Genomic DNA, 22,299 nt, shown 5'->3' with positions numbered 1-22,299 from the left:
AGCGAGAGGGCGCTGGGCTGGACGGGACCAGCGGTGAGGGCGCTGGGTTGAACGGGACCAGCGGTGAAGGCTCTGTGCTGGACGGGACCAGTGTTGAAGGCTCTGGCTGGACGTGGCTGACGTGAAGCTCTGGCTGGACGTGGCTGACGTGAAGCTCTGGCTGTATGTGGCTGACGTGAAGCTCTGGCTGGACGTGAAAATCCAGCTGGGCGTGGAGGTCAGATGATGACCTGGCGTACCGTGGGAGGAAGCTCTCCAGACATCGGGAGAGTGCCTCTCTCCAGTCCAGACCAGAGATATTGGGAGAATTTAATTGCCTTGTCTCCGAGGGAGCACGAAGAAGCAAGAGGAATAAATCCCCACGTGAACTGAAATAAATCAGGGCTATCCAGGGCCAAGGCTGCGATCTGACCCGCGAATTCCCGGCTCATGATGGGGAGATAAGACGAGGTCCGTGCTGCTGGATTCATTTTGGTCGGTCGTTCTGTTACGATGTAGGCAGGAATGAAGCAGAGAGTGAATCCAAATGCAAGCACTTTAATCAAACTAACAGTTAATCCAATGGAACTCAGGACAGGGACAGGAACAAGGAACTGGGAATAACACACCATCAAACAATGACCGACAAATACCAACTGAAGAACAAGGGTATAAATACACAGGCAAACAAGCTAAACAAGATAACTAGGGGGCGTGGCTAATCAGAAACACATGGGGAGACTAATCAACAGAACGGGGAACAGCTGAACATGTAAAGACAGGGAAACACATGACAGACAAGAACAAGGAACAAAACACAACGCCTACACCGTGACACGTACAGTGTTTTAATTGAAACAATATAACGACTGTTAATATTTTTAAAATTTTCTTGTCTTTCTTACAGTATTTAAAGCTGCAGTAGGGAGTTTTGAGAAAATGTTGACTTAGCCTGAAAATTTGAACAAGCACAACTTACAGGTCCAACCCCCTTGCTCTCTGCTACACTACAGCCCTCCCTCCACAGCTCCTCCCCCACAGCGGAGCCTGCCGTGAACGCGCAGGCTAGTAAGCAGGGCCACCGATGATTATAAACGGATTATAAACAGTTATGGAACATTCACTAATAGGGACGAAACATCAACAATATGCTTTACATTGACTATGGCTTGCCCATACTTTGACTACAAACTTGGTCCTCAAATCATTATGTATTTTGGAATACATGTAACTTTATAAGGTTGCACTCTTTCTATAAGTTATAGCTACTAAGACAACGTTAAAGGATTAGTTCACTTTAAAAAAAAACTTTTGCTGATAATTTACTCACCCCCATGTCATCCAAGATGTTCATGTCTTTCTTTCTTCAGTCGAAAAGAAATTAAGTTTTTTGATGAAAACATTCCAGGCTTTTTCTCCATATAATGGACTTCAATAGGACACAAACGTTTTGAGGACCAAATGACAGTTTCAGCGCAGCTTCAAAGGGTTTTAAACGATACCAGACGATGACTAAGGGTCTTATCTAGTGAAACGATCGGTCATTTCAAAAATAAATAAAAAACTTTAAGTTTTATAAGCACAAATGCTCGCCTTGCTCTGTTCTGTGATGCATGTTCGTGATCCTGTTCGTACTCGTTCATCCAAATGAACAAATCTTTTTTCGAGTCATTCGTTCGTTGAATGAACGAAACGACTCCGAAAAAGACTCGTTCAAAATGAACATCTTTTTTCGAGTCATTTCGTTCGTTGAATGAACGAAATGACTCGAAATAAGATTCGTTCATTTGGATGAACGAGTTTGAACAGGAGAGTCACGAACGACGGTATGCGCTCGTGCTGTGCAAGAAAGCGGTGATCAGCGCGTACACGAGTGTGATTGAAACTGCTAAGACATTCCTCCTGGCTCTGATTGGTTGTTTCTGACCGGGAGCGGTGTATTTGCAGTAGGCAGTAGGACCACAGAGAGGAGCCAGAGGAGCTTGATTTTTTTCACAGATTATCTGTCTCATATTCTACTTTCAGGACATAATGAGACTTTTAACAAATATTTGTTTACAAAAGCTACCTACTGGAGCTTTAACTATTTTTTTATTTTTTATTATTTTTTTTTTTTATTTGTGCTGTTGATGTGTTACAGTGTCAAAGAAAAATTTCCGGACTGGACAATAAAGTTCAATCAAGACCCAGTCACACTTTCTTCTAAAAATGTAAACGTCGAGTTTTGAAATTTCAATGAGATTTTAAACGTCCTATTCTTTTAGCTTTTCTTTTTACTCTGACACCACCCCATCGGTGCAGTCTACCATCAGATCCTTAAATCCCATGTTTGTTCTTGAGGTTGTTGAGGTGACGCTGTTTAAGCTGTGGATTTGGTTGTTGCCCTCCAGTGTTCTTCTGCTGTGGAAACCCCAAAGGTGTGCTTTATCTCTGCCAGATACCTAACACAATTGAGCCTTGCTCTACCTTGCAGATCCCTGAATTTCTGCTCGGATGACCCCGCGTCATGCTGTCTGTAACGAGTCTCTTGAGTTCCTTTCGTTCTGCTTAAGAATCAAAGCCGAGATCAGTGCAGCATAAGTCTAAGATAGGACAACATGAGCTTTTCTGCCAGGAGTCTGTCACAAAGCCTGCTTGTGAAATTAACATCATGCCAACTTTCGTGGCAATTCGTAACTATTTTACGTTTTAGCAAATTGGTGGCAAATACAATCTTATGTGTACATTTCCCTAAAATCTGCTTAAGCTTGACATGAGACAAAGTAGATACTTCAATATCAAAATCTCCTATGGACAACATTTAAGCAATAATATTTCCCTCTCTGTATTTTGTTTATCTTAGCCAGTTTCGATGTCAATAATGATGAGAGATTTTTGATACTGTGGCAAATCAGCACAATATGAGAAACAATTAGGGGTGTAACAATACCCTCATGGCACAATTCGATACATATCACAATACTGAACTCACAATACGATATTATTGCAATACTCCAAGACATATTAAAAAGTTAACAAAAAATGTACTGTTGATTAAATTTGGAATTACATTGTGGGTGTAAATGAATAGGCTTGGACTTGGTGCTGGTAACCCAATTTACAGGACAATGGTGACACCAGAATAAAAATATTCAAGTATGCTTGCACTCTGTCACTATATACAGTATATATTAAAATAATGTAGGCCACTTTTTACTGGTAACATAAGACATTTGGCATTATCAAATGTATTCATCTATTGCATTATTATATCCTACATTATATTCAACATTATATACGGTATAGTAGTTTAATCGGCCGACTGATTCAAGCTGATAGAAGAGCAACTTTGACTGAAATAACCACTCGTTACAACCGAGGTATGCAGGAAAGCATTTGTGAAGCCACAACACGCACAACCTTGAGGCCGATGGGCTACAACAGCAGAAGACCCCACCGGGTACCACTCATCTCCACTACAAATAGGAAAAAGAGGCTACAATTTGCAAGAGCTCACCAAAATTGGACAGTTGAAGACTGGAAAAATGTTGCCTGGTCTGATGAGTCTCGATTGTTGTTGAGACATTCAGATGGTAGAGTCAGAATTTGGCGTAAACAGAATGAGAACATGGATCCATCATGCCTTGTTACCACTGTGCAGGCTGGTGGTGGTGGTGTAATGGTGTGGGCAGAGTCGGCGCCACAGCAGATCTACTGGAGGGGCATTGGGTCATCGGCGGGTGGGCACCGCCATTTGACGCAGTGGCGACATCATAGTCCAACACAGCAGAAATGCTATAAAAACATTTAATCATAGGCGTAATTTGAGGGTGGGTCATGTCCCCACCATTTTTTGCCATGGGTCGATATTGTCCCAGCCAGGGGCTTAGCCAGAATTTTATTTTTGGGGGGTCCTGTCTTTGAATGAGGGGGCTATATATATATACATATATATATAGTCAGAATTTTATATATATAGCCTATTCTGTTGTGTGCGGTGGCGACTCGTGTTTGTAAGGGTGGCGCTGCCAATAAAGCACCTAAAAGCTGTCACAAAGAACCGGCAAAAGTAATGTTATGAATATGTAAAATATAGCAAGGAGATATTTTAATTGTTTATTAATAAACAAGTGTTTTCTTTGCCAGTGTCGGCTAAGATGAAGTTGACGATGCTGACTCGCGATCTTCAGTAGGCTAGTGAACGCGCCAGAGAGAAATGCACATTTCATACGGATTACAAAAGCAGAGAGCAGTCTGTAGTCTGTTTTCTTTCGTTTTGAATTGTTCTGTTTATAAGTAGACATGTCTGTAAGGCAAGTAGGCTGGCTACCTTATACGCTGAGTTTCGGTTCATTTAGGCTGTGAGACGAGCTCCAGTTCACGCGCTGACGCCTCCGTTTCTTATCTATCGTCTGCTATATTTACTTCTTATTTATTAAATCCAGGTAATTGGTTGATGAAACATTGATTAAAATTAAGATACAAATAAAAACAAAACGAAATTCAGGTTAAAGAAAGGTTTTGTGCTTTCTGTTTGATGTCTCTGTGAAAGTTTTAAAGCATCTTTTAGTGGCGCTTTCAGAGCGCTCACGTCCCTAACGGAGAACACGTCTGTAACATTGTTTTTTCCTCATAAATGCGAACACGAAAAATAAAATAAAATGAATATTTTATGTACTGTGGAGACTGAGAGCCAACCCTTCTTACTTTGGTTTGCGCAGTGTAATTCACATAATCACTAAAAAATTATTTTGCCCCCTAAGTTATTATTATTTTATTTTTTAAGAAATCAGAAATCTGAGCTAGCCTACTTTTGAAACATCTTTCGCCACGGATGTAACAAATACTAATAAACAAATAATAGAAATAAATAAGACATCTCCAGTTAACTAGCAGAGCATTCATTTCGTCCGTTTGTTAAATAAGAGGCGATCTAGCACGCTGAAATGTGTTGTTTTTGAAATCAAGTGATCAAAGTGCTCGTTGCGCTGCAATTGGTCTGGATACAGACAGTGTTCTCTTGTGGCTTGTGCGGAGACTCTCTATTCGTTCCGGTGATATCACAAAGTAAAATGCACACAAACCTTGTTTGATATACAACCACTGATAAACATAATCGGTTTTAATAAGGAAAAAAAAAACTATTCGAGTGGGGATTAGAACCCAGAACCTCTGACAGTCTTGGCAAAAGTGCTACCACTGGACCATTGAAATACAAACAAAATGTAGTCGGATCGGATCTATTTATTTAAAAATGGCCCCCACAGTCACCAGATCTCAACCCAATAGAGCATCTTTGGGATGTGGTGGAACGGGAGCTTCGTGCCCTGGATGTGCATCCCACAAATCTCCATCAACTGCAAGACGCTATCCTATCAATATGGGCCAACATTTCTAAAGAATGCTTTAAGCACCTTGTTGAATCAATGCCATTTAGAATTAAGGCAGTTCTGAAGGCGAAAGGGGGACAAACACAGGATTAGTATGGTGTTCCTAATAATCCTTTAGGTGAGTGTATATTGTTGTCACTATCCAAGATACATATTGTTGCATTTTTGTATTGCAATATATTGTGACACGATATATTGTTACACCCCTATAAACAATATTTTACATTTTTGGATCCTTTTTCAAGTTGTCGCTTTTGATCATTTCCTGAGGTGTCCATGGATGTCTGCTTGTCTTTTCAGATGTTAACGAGTGCGAGAAAAATCCTTGCAAAAATGGAGGCAGCTGCACAGACCTGCGAGCGAACTACACCTGCCAATGTCCTGGCGAATACATGGGACGGAACTGTCAGTACAGTAAGTGAGAATCGACTTCATCACCTCATTTAATTAAACCCATGTACATAAATATTCAATATCATCTCTTGAGTAGAAAACTAAAACTAGATTGTGTGTCAACTTGGGGATGAGAGCCATCTGCTTTCCACAGCGTTTTAAGGAGAATCTGAGTGAATGAGGCCAATATGACATTGACAGAGTAGGGTACACTGCTCATGAAATCATTCTGTCATTTCAATGGATCCCGGTGGGGAACTGATTCTGTTTTGCTTATTTTTGTCCATGCAACATTTCCTAGACGTGTGTGTGCCTGAGCATGCTAGAAACGCCTCATAACTCACCGTACGCTCTAGGACTCTAGAAAATACCAACACTTACATAACCATGACTTATTTGTTGGTATTTTTTGTGCTGACTCAAAACAAGATATTCCCATCTGTAGCTTAACACATCTATGAATGCATAAAAGAATTAGCTGAAGATTACAGTCATGCACTCTTACTTAGCTAAACGGCTCTCACGGGAGTGTAGCCTATATAAAGTTACATCCCTCGATGAGTTTTGGTTTGCGATCATGCTGTCCAAACACAGCAGGCAAAGCTCCCTACGGACAAGTCTGAACAGCCTCCGGCTCCTTTTCGAATCTCCCCAGTCGGCGCGATCATTAAGTGGAGATGGTTCAAGTAGTCCGTTAATGTCCCAGCGAGCGAGCGCCATCTCCGCAGGTGGACGAACCGATGACAGCAATGACCCTAGGGAGGAAATCTTAGGCTTCGAGAGTGAAGACAGCATCTCTGTGTGTGAGAGCAAGGACACAACATCCATCGATGAATCCAAGGACGTTGCCTCCAAAAGTTCAGAGCTGACAGATGTTTTTGAGGACAAAACGGAGAAAGATGGCATTTCAGGGGCCGATACGGAGCCTGTGGCGGGAACCTACAAGAATGATATTATCATATTAGCGTTTGAGACCAAAGAACTCTGCGTTTGTGGTATTCCTTTGAAATGCTTAATCTTCCCTTATTATATTTATTCTTAAAGAAGAAAAAAACATTTTGTATTAATAGTTCAGGAGACGTTTCCAAATAAGATTATTTTGATAATAATTAGATTAAAATCAATTCTCACGTAAGTTAAGTTTTCAGACTTTTTAAATATATTTTTAAATAGAGTCAGGTGACATAAATGCAAATCTAATTATTGGTCTTAGCCAGGGTTAATTATAGTTAACTAAAATCATAAAAATACATTTTCGTTACTTCAAATAAAATTAACTTTAACTGAAATAAAAAAAATTGAAAAAAAATTCTCAGCTATTTTTTCTCGATTTAATCTCAGCTAGTTGCCAAGGAAATATTTCTCATTTTCATGGTTTAACTTGAATAATAAAACTAAAACTGAAATAAGTAAAAAAAAAAAACTTAAAAAAAACTATAAATACATATGAATAAAAATAAACCAAAAAACAAACTATACTAATTTGGCGCTGTATGCATTTGATTCAGTAAGAAGACGAGTCATTCGTTCAGTTTTCGAGCATAGACCTGAAAATAAAATTTCCACTTTAAACTGTCATAAATATTGAATGCATTGGAGCACATACTTCATTTTTTTCTTTTTAAAGAGATTATGGCTGAAGTGAAAAAAGTTTTAAAAAGTAAACTTGAAAAAAGTTTTTCAACAATTTTACATATATTGTTATGAAAAAATGCACAAAAATACAAATTTAAATTTTTATATGAAATATATATTTTCCAAAACACGTTTTACTCTAAAACTGTGAGAAACAAGCTGTGTTCCAAATTTGAGGTTGATATCTAAAAAAATGAGCTTTCAGTAAGACTTTGTTTGGGCGTAGTACCAAACTTTTCCAATAGATGAAATTCCTCTCCCATTCATTTCCAATAACAATACAAGTGTGACGTTTTTGTTCGGGACCATTTAACCATGTCTGTGATTTTTGTGTGTGTGTGTGTTCACACAGCAAGTGCCAAAACCTTTCCCAAGTTTGGTACCATTCCGATGAAGTAAAAAAAAAAACGAATATGACTGAACAGCTCCAGAGGGTTAAGCAAATTCCAGTTAAATGTCTATGAGAAGGAAACAACTGAATATTTTAAGATGAGAATATGTTATATGTGATTTTTTTTACCATCTCTTTTCTCAATCTATTTTCTCAGAATGTTCTGGGCCTTTAGGAATGGAGGGGGGGATAATTTCCAACCAGCAGGTAACAGCTTCCTCCACACATCGAGCTCTGTTCGGCCTGCAGAAGTGGTTCCCGTACTTCGCCCGACTCAACAAGAAGGGCCTGGTCAATGCCTGGAGCGCAGCCGAGGGCGATCGATATCCGTGGATTCAGGTAATCCTGGCACATTGACTGCATTAAAATCTGCTAATCTAACGTCACCATAAAGACTATTCATTTCTTAATACAGTACACATTCAAGTTTCATCTCATACTTTTTTTTAAAACTGAATATCAATTCATGAGCAAAAATTGAGCAACAGTAATAGTGGTGCTAGCCTTAGCAAAACCACTAGCTAACAACTATCTTAACATAACTTCAAAGCTATATACCAACCATCCAGCACAGTAACTGCTTTCAAAGAAAAGTATAAACACCCTACAGTAATTAGTTTATACTTGGAGGCAAATTACATCAGAGATTTTAGGACTTCTAAAGGCACAATTTCATTAGGAGACACAGAAAGCACATTGTGGGCGTTCACAGCCACAGTAATGACTTAAGTGGTAACCACACACTGCCACCAGCTATGCCCTCACAACACCAGCGTCCCTGGCCTTGTTCTGTTCGGCGTCCTGCGTCAGCCTGACTCAATTTTTGTGCTCTCAAGATTAAAGAAGGCTTTGATGCCAATATGCTTTTAAATAAGACCTCAATTTGTTGCAGGAAAACCGCATTACCTGTTTGTCTAGTAGTCCTAAGATGTTCTCATTGCTGCATCAGAGTTGGTTTTTGAAACCTTAAAAAAAGTGGCATCACTTTTTTTAAGGTCTCATTTGTTAATGTATTAACTAACATGAACTAACCATGAGCAAAACATTTGTTACTGCATTTGATACTCTTTGTTAACGTTAGTTAATAAAAATCCAGCTGTTCATTGTTTGTTCATGTTAGTTCACAGTGCATTAACTAATGTTAACAAATACAATTTTTGATTTTAAAAATGTAGTAAATTTTGAAAATAATATTAACAAAATGAATAAATGCTGTAGAAGTGCAGTTCATTATTAGTTCATTATATAACTAATGTAGTTAACTAATGTTAACTAAAGAAACCTTATAGTAAACTGTTACCAGTTTTAGTAATTAACAGCCACTATCGGAGTTTATTAGTTCCCGCAGTGGGAAGTTTCAGTGGTTGGTTCCGGAAGCATTTTTTCCATTTAGTCGGACTTAACGACTTTCCTGTTGGAAAGAACTACAATCCTATGTGGCATTGAAAATTACATAATTGAATTAAAAACTATGGTGAAAAAAACTATTCACTTAAAGTTGATGATAATATCTATAGAAACAATATATTTTAAATTTGTTGCAAAATATGCCGACTGGATTACGCCAGTCGTGGGCGGCGCTTCATTGGGACTGGGCAGTTCTTTTGGGGTGATTTGCTTGCCACTACTCTCTGATTAATGGAATTTTCTGTACAGCATCATGGGTAATGTAGTTTAGTAATTAATAATTAACAACCTCGCAACTCCCAACAGGTCTGTCTTGTAAGGTTTAAAAGCAGGGCCTAAAAATATCTTCTTTCCACACCTGCCAATGGCCAATATTTACCAGCCATAAATATTTTTTACCGACCATGAAAGTGTTTTTGCAAAAACAGGCAGTAATGACACCAGTGAAAATTCACAAATTTTCAGGTTCAGAAATTTAATAAAGTTAACAAATATAAAATAACATGGCTATTGTAAAAATGTCAAATGGCGGCATAATCTTCACTGTATAAATTAAACATAGACTAATCCTTATTAAAGTTAAAAAAGTTATTCAGACAAGAGCAGTAAGTGATTTTCTCTTTGTCTTTTGTTGTTGATTTCCATTAATGACACTGACAGGACTATTAGGCTGATGTCACTTAGACCTGTACGGATCCAATTTACTGATACTGTACACACATGCGTTTTCTTTCTCAACTATTTACGTTCACTTAAGACCTAACAACTATGTTTACTAGGATACTTCATGTGAGTTTGTCCTTTCAAATGCAAGAAGACACGAAAGAGAGCTCAATTCAGTATTCTGTCTGAAACGCGGCTTTCTGGGAGCGTGCTTCGAATTTTTGTACACAGAAAACTGCTGACAGTGAGTGAGTAATTAATTGAGTTCCCTATATCGCCTTTCCTGCGCTTGAATATTTAAATTGGCAAGGCTTAAACTTTCGTGACGATGCAGCACTGCCCCGTCAACTGTCCCGAGCATCGTTCACGTTTGTTCACGATTGTTCACGTTATTTTCTCACAACATTGCATTGTTACAATTCATAAACATGTTACCCGGCAACTGGTGATTGACACAGTTTCATATACTCACCAACGCTGATTTCTACTTGCATTTGGCGCTTGGCAAGTGTTGATTTTAGGCCCTGTTAAAGGGGCCGTATGTAAGATTGTGGCCAAAACTGGTACTGCAATCACTTTCAAATTACTGTAGAGCGGTGTATCCCCTTCCCCTCCTCATTGACTCGAGGCTGCTACAAGAAGCTTCCAATGGCAAGTGACGAGCCCTACACAGTAAGGTTTTTTTTTCTGTTAATTATGTTTATGCTTCAAATGAGAGATGTTTTGCAAAGTAATTATATATCGCAAAAGTTTACTAATGGTGATTAGCCAAATATAATCATAAAGATGTACGCTCGTATTTGACAGTACACTGTTAGAACAGTAGCTGTTAGTCTAACTTGTAACGGTAGGTATCTGTCATTAACGCAAGTACAAGCACAAGCCTCTGTCACTGTGTGTAACCGATATCAAAGATACAGCTATTCATACAGGTCAACTTGCAGCAAGTGTAGTCCACAATATACGCGAAGAATGAATGAGGAATCATTTTTACAGAGGTAACGTTAGGCTACTGTCTCAATTACGTTTCACATTGCCATAATGGGTGTGCTAATGTTGTTTTCCTCAGCGTCTCAGCATAATGACAGAGAAACTGGCTCTGATAATGCATTGCTAATGTTAGCAATGACGACTCGCCGTTTTTATTACCCAAACAATTCCTTACCTTTTCAAGTCGATGACCCACCTCCTCCATATGAGCTAACGTAACGTTACTTTGCACGAACATGCATAACTTTGTTCGACTGTCATGAATATTTGAAATGTCCATTTACCATCCATCAAGTACAAGTTAGCCAAACATAGATGAATCTCACCTGTCCAGGAGAAAATTAGCAACGTTGGCGTCTGTCTTCAAATTCTTCTCCCTTTTCAGCCGTCTCCATCTTTCAAAGGCATCTCCTATACAGATCCTTGTTTTATTTTGGACTTTGTCACGAAGTATTTCGGATTCATAACGAGTTTTTTTTGGTTTCGCAACATTACACATTTTTTTAATCCGATTCCGACACGTTTGTAGCTGCAGCTGTGGTAACTAGCAGAGCTGGCAACCCGGATGCCGCAACACTACTCACTTCGTGATTGGTAGATAGGTGGAGGGTGGCGCATCAGACCAAAACACAACATGACAACATCAACATCAGTTGAGGGCTGCAACTTCACTTTTTAAATGACAATATCCTGGCCGGACTACTGTTGTCAGTGATATAAGTATTTGAAATGAACATGATTTCTTAATGTCTAGTGACATATCAGGGCCATTTTATGATTAATTGAAATCAATTTCGTACATACAGCTCCTTTAATATGTATAAAAAAACATTTCCCTTTGGAAAAAAATAAATGCCGTTTTTTACTTCCAGAACCAGACTGTTGAACTCTATTTACAATTTAAATCAGATTTATTTGCTTTTTACAGTGCAAACTTTCATAGCAAACTTCCACACAGCCCCTCTCCAGATACACAGCCATTATTTTCTCTACCACAGCAATTTCTGATAGGGACAAATTATTACTCCACAGCCCACGAGGCTTCACTCGTTCATCTTGTAAGCCGAGGCCATCGATTTTGTGCTGTCCCCTCACAGATAAATCTACAGCGCAGGATGAGGGTGACCGGACTGATAACACAGGGTGCCAAGCGAATCGGAAGCCCCGAGTATGTGAAATCATATAAAGTGGCGTATAGCGAAGACGGGAAGGCCTGGAGCATGTTTAAAGTCAAGGACACAGATGAGGACATGGTAAGACGGGGCACGCCGTTCGTTCCAGATGAGATGAGAGAGCCCGAGGGGAATTTTTTTAAATTAAGAAACTGTCCGCTTAAGAACTTCTCCTGCCAACTCGCCCCTCTTTCCAGTTTTTATTTTTATCAGTCTGACTGAATTTTATATATCTGCAACAAATCTGCCTGAAAACTATTTTATCCCTTCAGTGTAGCATTTATCATCATTTAGGCCAGCTATATATGAATTATTGCTTTTATGATAATAATAAATAAATAAAAGTATATATTGATTTGACTTTAAATTATATAATTAAAATTATAATATCGTATTAAATAATTAAAATACACTATTGTTTAACATTTTGGGGTCAGTAAGATTTAAAAGAGCTGAAAAGTTTAATAAAAGAAGTATCTTATGCTCACCAAGGCTATTTATATATTAAATAATATTATATTAATAATATTTTTGAAATAAGTCATATTTTGAAATATTATTACAATTTAAAGTAACTGTTTTCTATTTAAATGCATTTTAAATGTAATTTACTTCTTCGGTGCAAAGCTGAATTTTCAGCATCATTACTCCACTCTTCAGTGTCACATGATCCTTTAGAAATCATTCTAATATGCTTAATTTGCTGCTCAAAAAATATTCCTTATTATCAATGTTGAAAACAGTTGTGCTGCTTAATATTTTAGTTGGAAACCGCGGCTCATTTGTTTAAGGATTTTTTGATTAATAGAAATTTCAAAAGAACAGCATTTATTTGGTATTTAAATGGAAATCTTTTGTAATATTATAAATGTTTTTACTGTCACTATTGATCAATTTATTACATCCTTGCAGAATATAAGTATTAATTTCTATTATTATTATTATCTTTAATCTTACTGACCTTTGAACAGTAGTGTATGTGGGTAAACTATTGATTTGATGGGTAAACTAACAGTGCAGTGTGATATGAGACACATGAAACTAACTTATTATATGATTTAGCATTATTGTACACGAATATTTGACCATGATTATTTTTGCTATTAATAGTTTTGTTATTTTAATGCAGATGTTTACAGGAAATACCGATAACAACGCCCCCTCTGCCAACTCCTTCAGCCCGCCGATTGAAGCGCAGTATATCCGCATTTACCCACAAGTCTGCAGGAAACACTGCACACTGCGAATGGAGCTCCTGGGCTGTGAGCTCACAGGTCTGTGTTTTGACACTATCGGCGCAGTGTTCGACACAGTCATGAGTCATGAAAATTATGTTCACTCTTGCAATTGTTTTTCAGGATGCTCAGAGCCCATGGGAATGAAAACCGGACACATCCAGGACTATCAAATAACCTCCTCCAGTGTGTTTCAGACCCTAAACATGGACATGTTCTCCTGGGAACCCTCTAAGGCCAGACTAGACAAACAGGGCAAGGTCAACGCATGGACATCAGCCCATAACGACCAATCACAGTGGCTGCAGGTCAGACTTTAGACTTTCATACTGTATTACACTATTACTGTATATACTGTACCAGCCACTTTATTAGGTACACCTTGCTAGTACCTGGTTGGACCCCCTTTTCCCTTAAAAACTGCCCTAATTCCTCGTGGCAAAGATTCAACAAGGTGCTGCTAACTTTCCTCAGAGATTTTGGTCCATATTGACATGAGAGCATCATGCAGAGGCTGCAGATCCATGATGCGAATCTCCCGTTCCAGCACATCCCAAACCTGCTCTATTGGATTGAGATCTGGTGACTAGAGGCCATTTAAGTTCAGTGAACTCACTGTCATGTTCAAGAAACCAGTTTGAGGTGATTTGAGCTTTGTGACATGGAGTGTTATACTACTGAAATTATCCATCAGAAGATGGTACACTATCTGTGGTCATAAAGAGATGGACATGGTCAGCAACAATACTCAGGCCGGCTGTGGCGTTTAAATGATACTAAGAGGTCCAAAGTGTGCCAAGAAAATATCCATTGCACCATTACAGCACCAGCAGCCTGAACCACTGTTACAAGGCAGGATGATCCATGCTTTCATGTAGTTTACGCCAAATTCTGACCCGATCATCTGAGTCTGTGTGAATTGTAGCCTCAATCTCCAGTTCTCAGCTGACAGGAGTGTCACCGGTGTGTGTGTTCTGCTGCTGGAGATCCTCTGCTTCAAGCTTTGAGGTGTTGTGTGTTCAGAGATGCTCTTCTGCACCTCGATTGTAACGAGAGCTTATTTGAGTTAATGTTGTCTTTCTATCAGCTCGTCTGGTCGCTCTCCGCTGACCTTTGGCATCAACAAGGCATTTTCTCCCACAGAACTGGCGCTCACTGGATATTTTCTCTTTTTCGGTCCATTCTCTGTAAAGCCTAGAGATGGTTGTGCGTGAATATCCCAGTAGATCAGCAGTTTCGGAAATACTCAGACCAGCCGTCTGACACCAACAAACATTTCCCGTTCAAAGTCTCTTAAATCCCTTTTCTTCCTCATTCTGATGCTCAGTTTGAACTTCAGCAGAACATCTTGATCATGTCTACATGCCTAAATGCATTGAGTTGCTGCCATGTGATTGGCTGATTAGATATTTGCGCCAAAGAACAGTACTTTTATTCAGGAAGGACACATTAAATTGATCAAAAGTGAAAAAAATATAGATTTTGCTCATTACGTAAAACGAAATAGATCAGCAAGCTATACAATATAAAGCTTTTCTCTTCTTGCTGTTTTTTTCATAATTTTTAAACTCATAGTTAAAAGCACTATATATTCTGGTTTATGAAGCCCTCTCTGGAATTGTGGTGCCAGAGCCGCTCAAATTTTATGCTGAGTTATTTAGCAACAGACAACCAATCATGAACTAAACAGTGTTTACTTCATTAAATATCCATGACTTTGTACAGGGAGTTAAAATGTCACACAGTGACAAGCACAAACTGGAGTGATAAATAGCTGGTATTATTTTTAAGACAACCAGAGAATATTTATGTGGTGATTTCAGCATTTCTAAGGAGGCACCAAATAGGATACCATATCACGAAAGTTATTTCAGCCAATGGGATCATTTAGAAATCCAAATGGGCTGAATTTTACACAGGGTGGTAAGATGTGGCATCAATCTATTTATACGATTTTAGCCAAAATTTTCCATGCCATATAAACATATTCATCCTCATGCAATCAATATTCTGCAGGATAATCTTTCAGTTCGTTCATAATCTTCCATGTACACTCAGGTCAGTTCGAGGTCAGCTACTGTACAACCAACATCACTAATCTAGCTAAACCGGTAGACTGTTCTCGTTATCAGTGTTTGCCCTGCCATTATGATGAACCGTAAATCTGCGCTCGGTCTCAGAACGGAGGGCCGTGATGTTTTTAAATGGCTGAGTCTGTATCCATTGAACTGAGATTGGGAAATTGGATCCGAGAGAACAGCCTAATGTATATATGATATGACACCGGCACGCTTGCAGAGCCGCTCAAAGCCTCCTCTGAGATTGCAGAGCTGCTATGAATGCCACTCACGTCAGGCCAGGTCAGGAAGCAGAACCTCAGTCCTCATGAAAAAATAATACAGAGGCAGGAGGAGAGAGAGAGAGAGAGAGAGAGAGAGAGAGAGAGAGAGAGAGAGAGAGAGAGAGAGAGAGAGAGAGAGAGAGAGAGTGAGATTGAGTGAGTGAGTGAGTGAGAGAGAGAGAGAGAGAGAGAGAGAGAGAGAGAGAGAGAGAGAGAGAGAGATTGAGTGAGTGAGTGAGTGAGAGAGAGAGAGAGAGAGAGAGAGATAGTGAGATTGAGTGAGTGAGTGAGTGAGAGAGAGAGAGAGAGAGAGAGAGAGAGAGAGAGAGAGAGATAGTGAGATTGAGTGAGTGAGTGAGTGAGAGAGAGAGAGAGAGAGAGAGAGAGAGAGAGAGAGTGAGATTGAGTGAGTGAGTGAGTGAGAGAGAGAGAGAGAGAGAGAGAGAGAGAGAGAGAGAGAGAGAGAGAGAGAGAGAGAGAGAGAGAGAGAGAGAGAGAGAGAGAGAAACTGACTGCACAGTTGTATCCCGTTCAGGATGTAGGAAACGGAATAGCTTATTCATATGACAGAAATATAACAGAAATATTAAATTAAATTTATAATTATTAAAATAGCAAGTTCAATATTTATTTAAAAATGTATATATTTAATATGACTGGGTAGACATTTCTCTAAACTAATTTTTAATACTGTAAAAACAATTAAGAATAGTTTTTTTTAAATATTTTAAAATAAATCAAATGAAATATAGAAAAGTGTGGTCTGGGATGTGAATTTATTAAATATAATGAAATAAGTACAAATGTGCTCATTGTTATAAGTACATTTGAACTTATTTCGTTTAATTACATTTTCATTTATAATTTAGTTTAATATGTTTTTTTCTCATCTGAATAGAGATATTTCTCTAAAATAATTTTTACTGTAAAAAGAATACTAAGAATAAAGGTATTATTTTAAAATAAAAAGAATAGAATATAAATGATGTGAATTTATTCAGTATAATGAAACAAGTACAAATGTCGTAACTTATTTTATTATATTTAATACATTTTCATTTCCTCAACATACCAATTATACTGAATCATGAGAATTGTTATGTCATTATTTTATAGAGCTATATAGAAAGAATATGGTGCTTTTATTTAAATTCTGCTTTGATGGTTGTATTAATTATTTTCACAATGAATGATTAAGTTCTTCAGCTGAGAAAAAGACATTAGTCTGCAAAATTTAGAGACCAAAATAATTACAATTATTATTAATCGTATTATAAAGTTATTTGACCTACACGATCCGGTATAAATGGTCTAAATTAGGTCATTTTTGTACGTTTGAAATACATGTGTATTTACATAAACACGCCCTGTGGGTGTGGCCAATTCAATTCAAACCTAACCATCCAGAAATGCATTTGATGTATTTCGAGAGAAGCACACTGTAGTTTCAGGCCTTTGGGCATCATGTCATCTTCACCTTCATGAGGCACGGCTTATTTTAATAAAAGCCAATTAAGTTCATTAATCAGGTCATGCTGTTTTAGCGAAAACAAGAAGCTTCATTACAGCAGCCCTGCAATCCTGTAATACCTCTAAAGTAATAGACTTACAAAAATCCAGCGGCCTGAAGATGTTCCTGCGGTGTCAGTGATTTACTCCGGTCCTCCGAAGGGAAACTCTGACGTCAATCATCCCGTGAAGGACACTCAATTCCAGCTGTTTTAAACAGATAACAGGTTGAGAGAGAATCATACCAAAGCAGGTGCGATTTGTTTGAACTTCAGACACCTTTCTAGTCATTTGCAGAGGTATAACCTACTTTACAAGACGTGTCTACATTGCAAGAGCGGACGCACCTTCGGTTGGATGCCTCGTTTCTATTTTTGCGCAGCTACTCCTGCTATTTTACTTTCCCCTTTTCATCATTTTATTGTCGCTGAAATCTACCTTTGAGCTCACAACACCATTTTCTCCATTGACTGGCATTCAAAATTAGCTGTGTATGCTGATGAAATAAAATACAATTTTCTACAACCAACATACAAATCGTACATATTTCATTGTATTATATGGTTTAGAAGTTTGTTTGTTTTTTACTGTAAAATGTGCTTCTTAAGTGATATACTGTATGTTGAAACTCAACACTCTCAGTTGAATCACTGCTCTCTCTCTCTCTCTCTCTCTCTCTCTCTCTCTCTCTCTCTCTCTCTCTCTCTCTCTCTCATTATCACCAGATGGATTTGCTGATTACAACCAAAATCACAGGGATTATCACCCAAGGAGCCAAAGATTTTGGGCATGTGCAGTTTGTTGGTTCCTTTAAATTGGCGTTCAGTAATGATGGAGAGAGATGGCTCATATATCAGGATGAGAAACAACAGAAGGATAAGGTAGGACGCTTGCTGTGTTCAACAGAGTATGTGAACGAACCCCCTACGTTTCATTTTGGGTATTTGATGCTATTCGAAATACATTTGATGCGAATCGAATGTCTTTTCTAAAAATCCCTCAGCTGATTGTAAGGAATAGATGGAGCCTCTCACACAAACTCAGTGAAGGACATGACTTTGGCATTAGCATTGAGAAATTTTGAAGCTCTCAGCATTTTTATGACAATCTCTCACCTCCAACTGAAGAATCACCTCCATGCTTCCCGTCCGGAGCGGCTGCAGCTGACAAGACTTTTTTCCAGGCTTTTCAAGCTTTTGTCAGACAATCAGTCAAGTTACATCAGTCAAGTTATATTTGTCTAATGAACGTTCATTAGACAAATATAACTTGACTGATGCCAGTGTTGCTATGTGATTGCTAAGGTGTTCGGAGTTCCTTGATTGATTGTTTATTTCTGTATTATTTTTAAACTAAATATTAATTATTAAATATTAAAATTGAATATTAATTAAATATGTTTAGATTTTTAGCTAGATTTAATATATAACTATATTATTTTCTAACAGCCACTGTAGCCAGGTAGATTGTTTAAAATAAGAACTAAAATGCAGTGAAAGTCTAGAAATAATCATGGCATGTTTTCCAGCGTTTTTAATTAAATAAACACAAAAAGACTTTTATACATACTATAATACTATATAAGCACACTACCATTCAAAAGTATGAGGTCATTAAGATAAAAAAAAATCTTTTTTCAGCAAGGACGCATTAAATTAATCTAATGTGACAGTAAGGATATTTATAATTTTACAAAATATTTAAGTTTAAAATAAAGGCTGTTCTTTGGAACATTTTGGAAACATGACTGTTTCCACTAAATATTAAGCAGCACAACTGTTTTCAAAAAAATAATTCGCATAATTAAATAGCAACCAGGTCTTTTAAATTAATAAATATTTCACAATATTTCAGTTTTTCCTGTATTTTTGATCAAATAAATGCAGCATGGTGAGCATACTGTAAGAGACTTCTATTGAAAAATCTTGCCGACTCTAAACTTTTGAATGGCCAATAATGTTATTTATTACTAAATAAATTTAATAAATGACTACCGAATGATGATGCAAATGAATCAGCACATTTTTCAAATTTGTATTGAGTCATACAGGTTTATTCATGAGGGTGAGTAATACTGACAGAATTTTTATTTTTAAGTGAACAACACATTTTTTCACATGATGTGATGTGTGATCTTTTCTCATCATAACCCTCTTCCTTCCCTCTGAATACACAGAGACAGAGTTTTTGCCCTCTGAATACACACACACACACACACACACACACACACACTGTAAGGTCATGAGTGTCATGGTTGGGGGTTGTTAGTGGTGGTGGCTGGGTAATCTATTCTGACAGCGCTGATAAGAGACGGTCTACTGGAATAGATTCTCTCTGAGGACTAATCTGTGAACGACGTCCTTTAGCGAGTGCTATTAAAAGAGCGCAGGTTAAGGGTGTATGAAAGCCAAACGTTTGCTTTATATATGGCCCATTTTACCACCTCATTATTGTGCACTTTTTAATGACATCCGAACTTGCTTTCAACTGATTCAGCATTTTTAATAATTCTTCGTCCTTCTGTGTCATTGGCAGATCTTCCAAGGAAACTTTGACAATGAAACACACAGAAAGAATGTGATAGACCCGCCGATCTACGCCCGATTCATCCGGATTCTTCCGTGGTCGTGGTACGGACGCATCACTATGAGGGCGGAGCTTCTGGGGTGTCCAGAGGAACAGTGAAAGTTCACCGCATTTATGACGGACTGTGTAAAAATAACTTTAAACATTTCTAATGGTGATCTTTCAAGGATGCTAATGAGACTTAACTGGTCTGATTTGAAAATGAAAGATCTTTTGATTACTGTCGATGATGATTGTGATGACTATGAATGGATTTTTTTTCTCTAAAAAAAAAAAATCACAACGCTTTTTAAATGTTACTGTCGCCGTACAACTGACTACTTTTATTTCAGAGTATAAACAGCTGAAATAGGTCAATTGAATCCACTCAGGTCAAAGGTCACCTGCTAGAATAGCACTTCGAGTTTATGATTTATGAAAATTAGAAGGAGGCTCTGAGAACTGTTGTTAACGTTCTTATGAATTTATGTATATTACCTATTGAATGGCGTCATTAATATTCAGTAAAAGCAAAATCAAAGAATGATAAGTAGGGAGAGTGGGGTAAACTGTGCCGCTTATTAAGATTTATTTGACACAAACACAAGACTAAAGGTGTTGTCACATTTACCATTGTATGGTGAATTTTTGCGGGTGAAATCTATGGAAGCTTATTTTCTACCAGGGAATTAAAAGATTAAAAAGGTACATGTGACTATCTCACAAATTTGGACTTTTTTTCCCCTCACAACTGCAATTCTGACTTTATAACTCACAATTACGAGTTTATATCTCACAATTCTGTTTATATGCCAAATTTAACTAATGTGACTGTACGTTAATATTTATCATCATACTGTATTTCAGGATGTCGACTGAAATGAGTGTCTATAATAGCCACAGTGGTTCAGTGACACAACTTGCCCCGTGTTTTAGGGGTAACCTGTGATCATGGGGTACATTGAATAATTGGGAAAATGTAAATATATATACTAATGCATAATCCCTTTCTAAAGTCTATATGTTGCTGCACGTAATTTTCATAACCCAGCCCAAAAGAAGGCTTAAATATTAAAATTAAAATATAAAATTAAAATAAAATTAAAATTTTACTGCTTAACACTTTTCTACAAAAATGACGCAGAGTTTGCTAGAATAAAGGGGTGACACATCTTACCCCACACTTTCTGCATACAGCTACAGGCAGAATTATTTCAACACAATATAGCGTTCAGTATTATATATATATATATATATATATATATATATATATATATATATATATATATATATATTCAAAGTAAAGTATCCATGAAATCAAAATTGAATTAGTTCCTTGGTGGGGGAAAAAATTATTTGTGTACCGTCGAATATCATGTTTCACAATATAGAAGTGAAATGGGTTGCAGGCTGCGTTTCATGTCGACTTGTAGCAAGCATACAATTTTTCATTTATTTATTTATTTTGTAGTGTTTTTAAAAATGTGTAAATATGATACAGTGTACCGCAAAAGCAGTTTGTTATAAGTATATCTATACTAGCTTTCTATTTCTTCATTGCAGTATTCACTGGACAGTTAGTGTACTGACCTAATTATAATGTAATACAGTATTACCGAACTGGTACTGTTCATTTTAAAAATAAAAATCTAACTATGAGACCGTTCCTGTACAGCTACATTTTTTCATCCACTGAGTCTGAATATGTATAAGGATGTTTAGTCGCTGGTCTATTACGTTTTCGCTGATGTTCTCACTTTGCATACTTCAATAAACACACACAGCCTGACCTTGAACACACAATCACTTTTATAAAATACAGTATGCTCAGGAAAGCTATTTGGTGAGGATTGGAGTATATTCTGTAACACACTTTAGATTTTTCAAAGACTTTGTATGTATCAGCTTAAGATGACCAAACCTGACAGGGGGTTTATTGCTGGTCCAAAGTGGTCTACCAGTTTGAAATCAGGTCCACCTGCTTCTAGTCCACATGACTTGCCATATAAACCAGCTTGGACCAATTAGAAGCCGTAAACCAGATACCACCTGTTTTAGCTGGATTTTCCTAGAAATAAGAATATTTGGATTACAAAAATGTAGGGTTTCATTGTTTTATGGGGACTTTCCATAGACATACTGATTTTTATACTGTACAAACTGTATATTATATCCCTTAAGTCTAAACCTACCCATCACAGAAAACTTTCTGCATTTTTACATTTTCAAAAAACATCATTTAGTTTGATTTATAGGCTGTTTTCAAAAAATGTCCCCACAAGTATAAGGATTTCAGATATTTCCGTCTTTGTGGGGACATTTTGACATTAATGTAGGGTTTACCAGGACACACACACACACACACACACACCTCAGTCTTCTGATAATCAAAGTGCAAATGTGCAAAGATGCAAATCGACTTCAAGCATGTTAAAAAGCTGAAAAGGAAGAAAAGTGTCAGACGTTAACACTTGAAGATGACAGGTTCATTCACCTGAACTGGCAGATGTGATAAACACATCTTTGACGTCATCTACATGAGCGATGCAACAGTGCAAAATTAAAACACACAAATGAGCAATGTGATCATAGAGAACGTGAGATTTCAGATTCCGGTGCTCAGCTGTATGGACGACATGAATTCAGAGGT

General features: G+C 37.6%; 1 protein-coding gene and 1 long non-coding RNA gene across 2 annotated transcripts in view; one reads left to right on the top strand and one right to left on the bottom strand.

The window, feature by feature from the left end:
• edil3b (EGF-like repeats and discoidin I-like domains 3b) overlaps positions 1-20,376 on the top strand; it is a 39,221-nt gene extending 18,845 nt beyond the window's left edge. Inside the window, exons 5-11 of the mRNA XM_077243600.1 lie at positions 5,649-5,762; positions 7,925-8,106; positions 11,925-12,080; positions 13,129-13,273; positions 13,358-13,542; positions 17,810-17,965; positions 19,620-20,376. Coding sequence (XP_077099715.1) covers positions 5,649-5,762; positions 7,925-8,106; positions 11,925-12,080; positions 13,129-13,273; positions 13,358-13,542; positions 17,810-17,965; positions 19,620-19,769 — 1,088 coding nt within the window. The 3' untranslated portion in view covers positions 19,770-20,376. The remainder of the gene's footprint in view (positions 1-5,648; positions 5,763-7,924; positions 8,107-11,924; positions 12,081-13,128; positions 13,274-13,357; positions 13,543-17,809; positions 17,966-19,619) is intronic.
• Positions 7,986-18,290, bottom strand: LOC143750516 (uncharacterized). The gene is made up of 3 exons (XR_013207171.1): positions 18,200-18,290; positions 17,186-17,291; positions 7,986-8,112 (listed from the first exon to the last, which is right to left on the bottom strand). It is a non-coding gene; the product is annotated as an uncharacterized LOC143750516 (long non-coding RNA).
• Positions 20,377-22,299: the final 1,923 nt, after the last annotated feature.

Source organism: Siphateles boraxobius, unplaced genomic scaffold (assembly GCF_051911475.1).
Source record: "Siphateles boraxobius isolate OS27281-9 unplaced genomic scaffold, OSU_SipBor_1 25, whole genome shotgun sequence".
NCBI classification, from domain to species: domain Eukaryota; kingdom Metazoa; phylum Chordata; class Actinopteri; order Cypriniformes; family Leuciscidae; genus Siphateles; species Siphateles boraxobius.
Note: the sequence above shows the minus strand (reverse complement) of the source record. Positions and strands in the feature narration are given on the sequence as shown.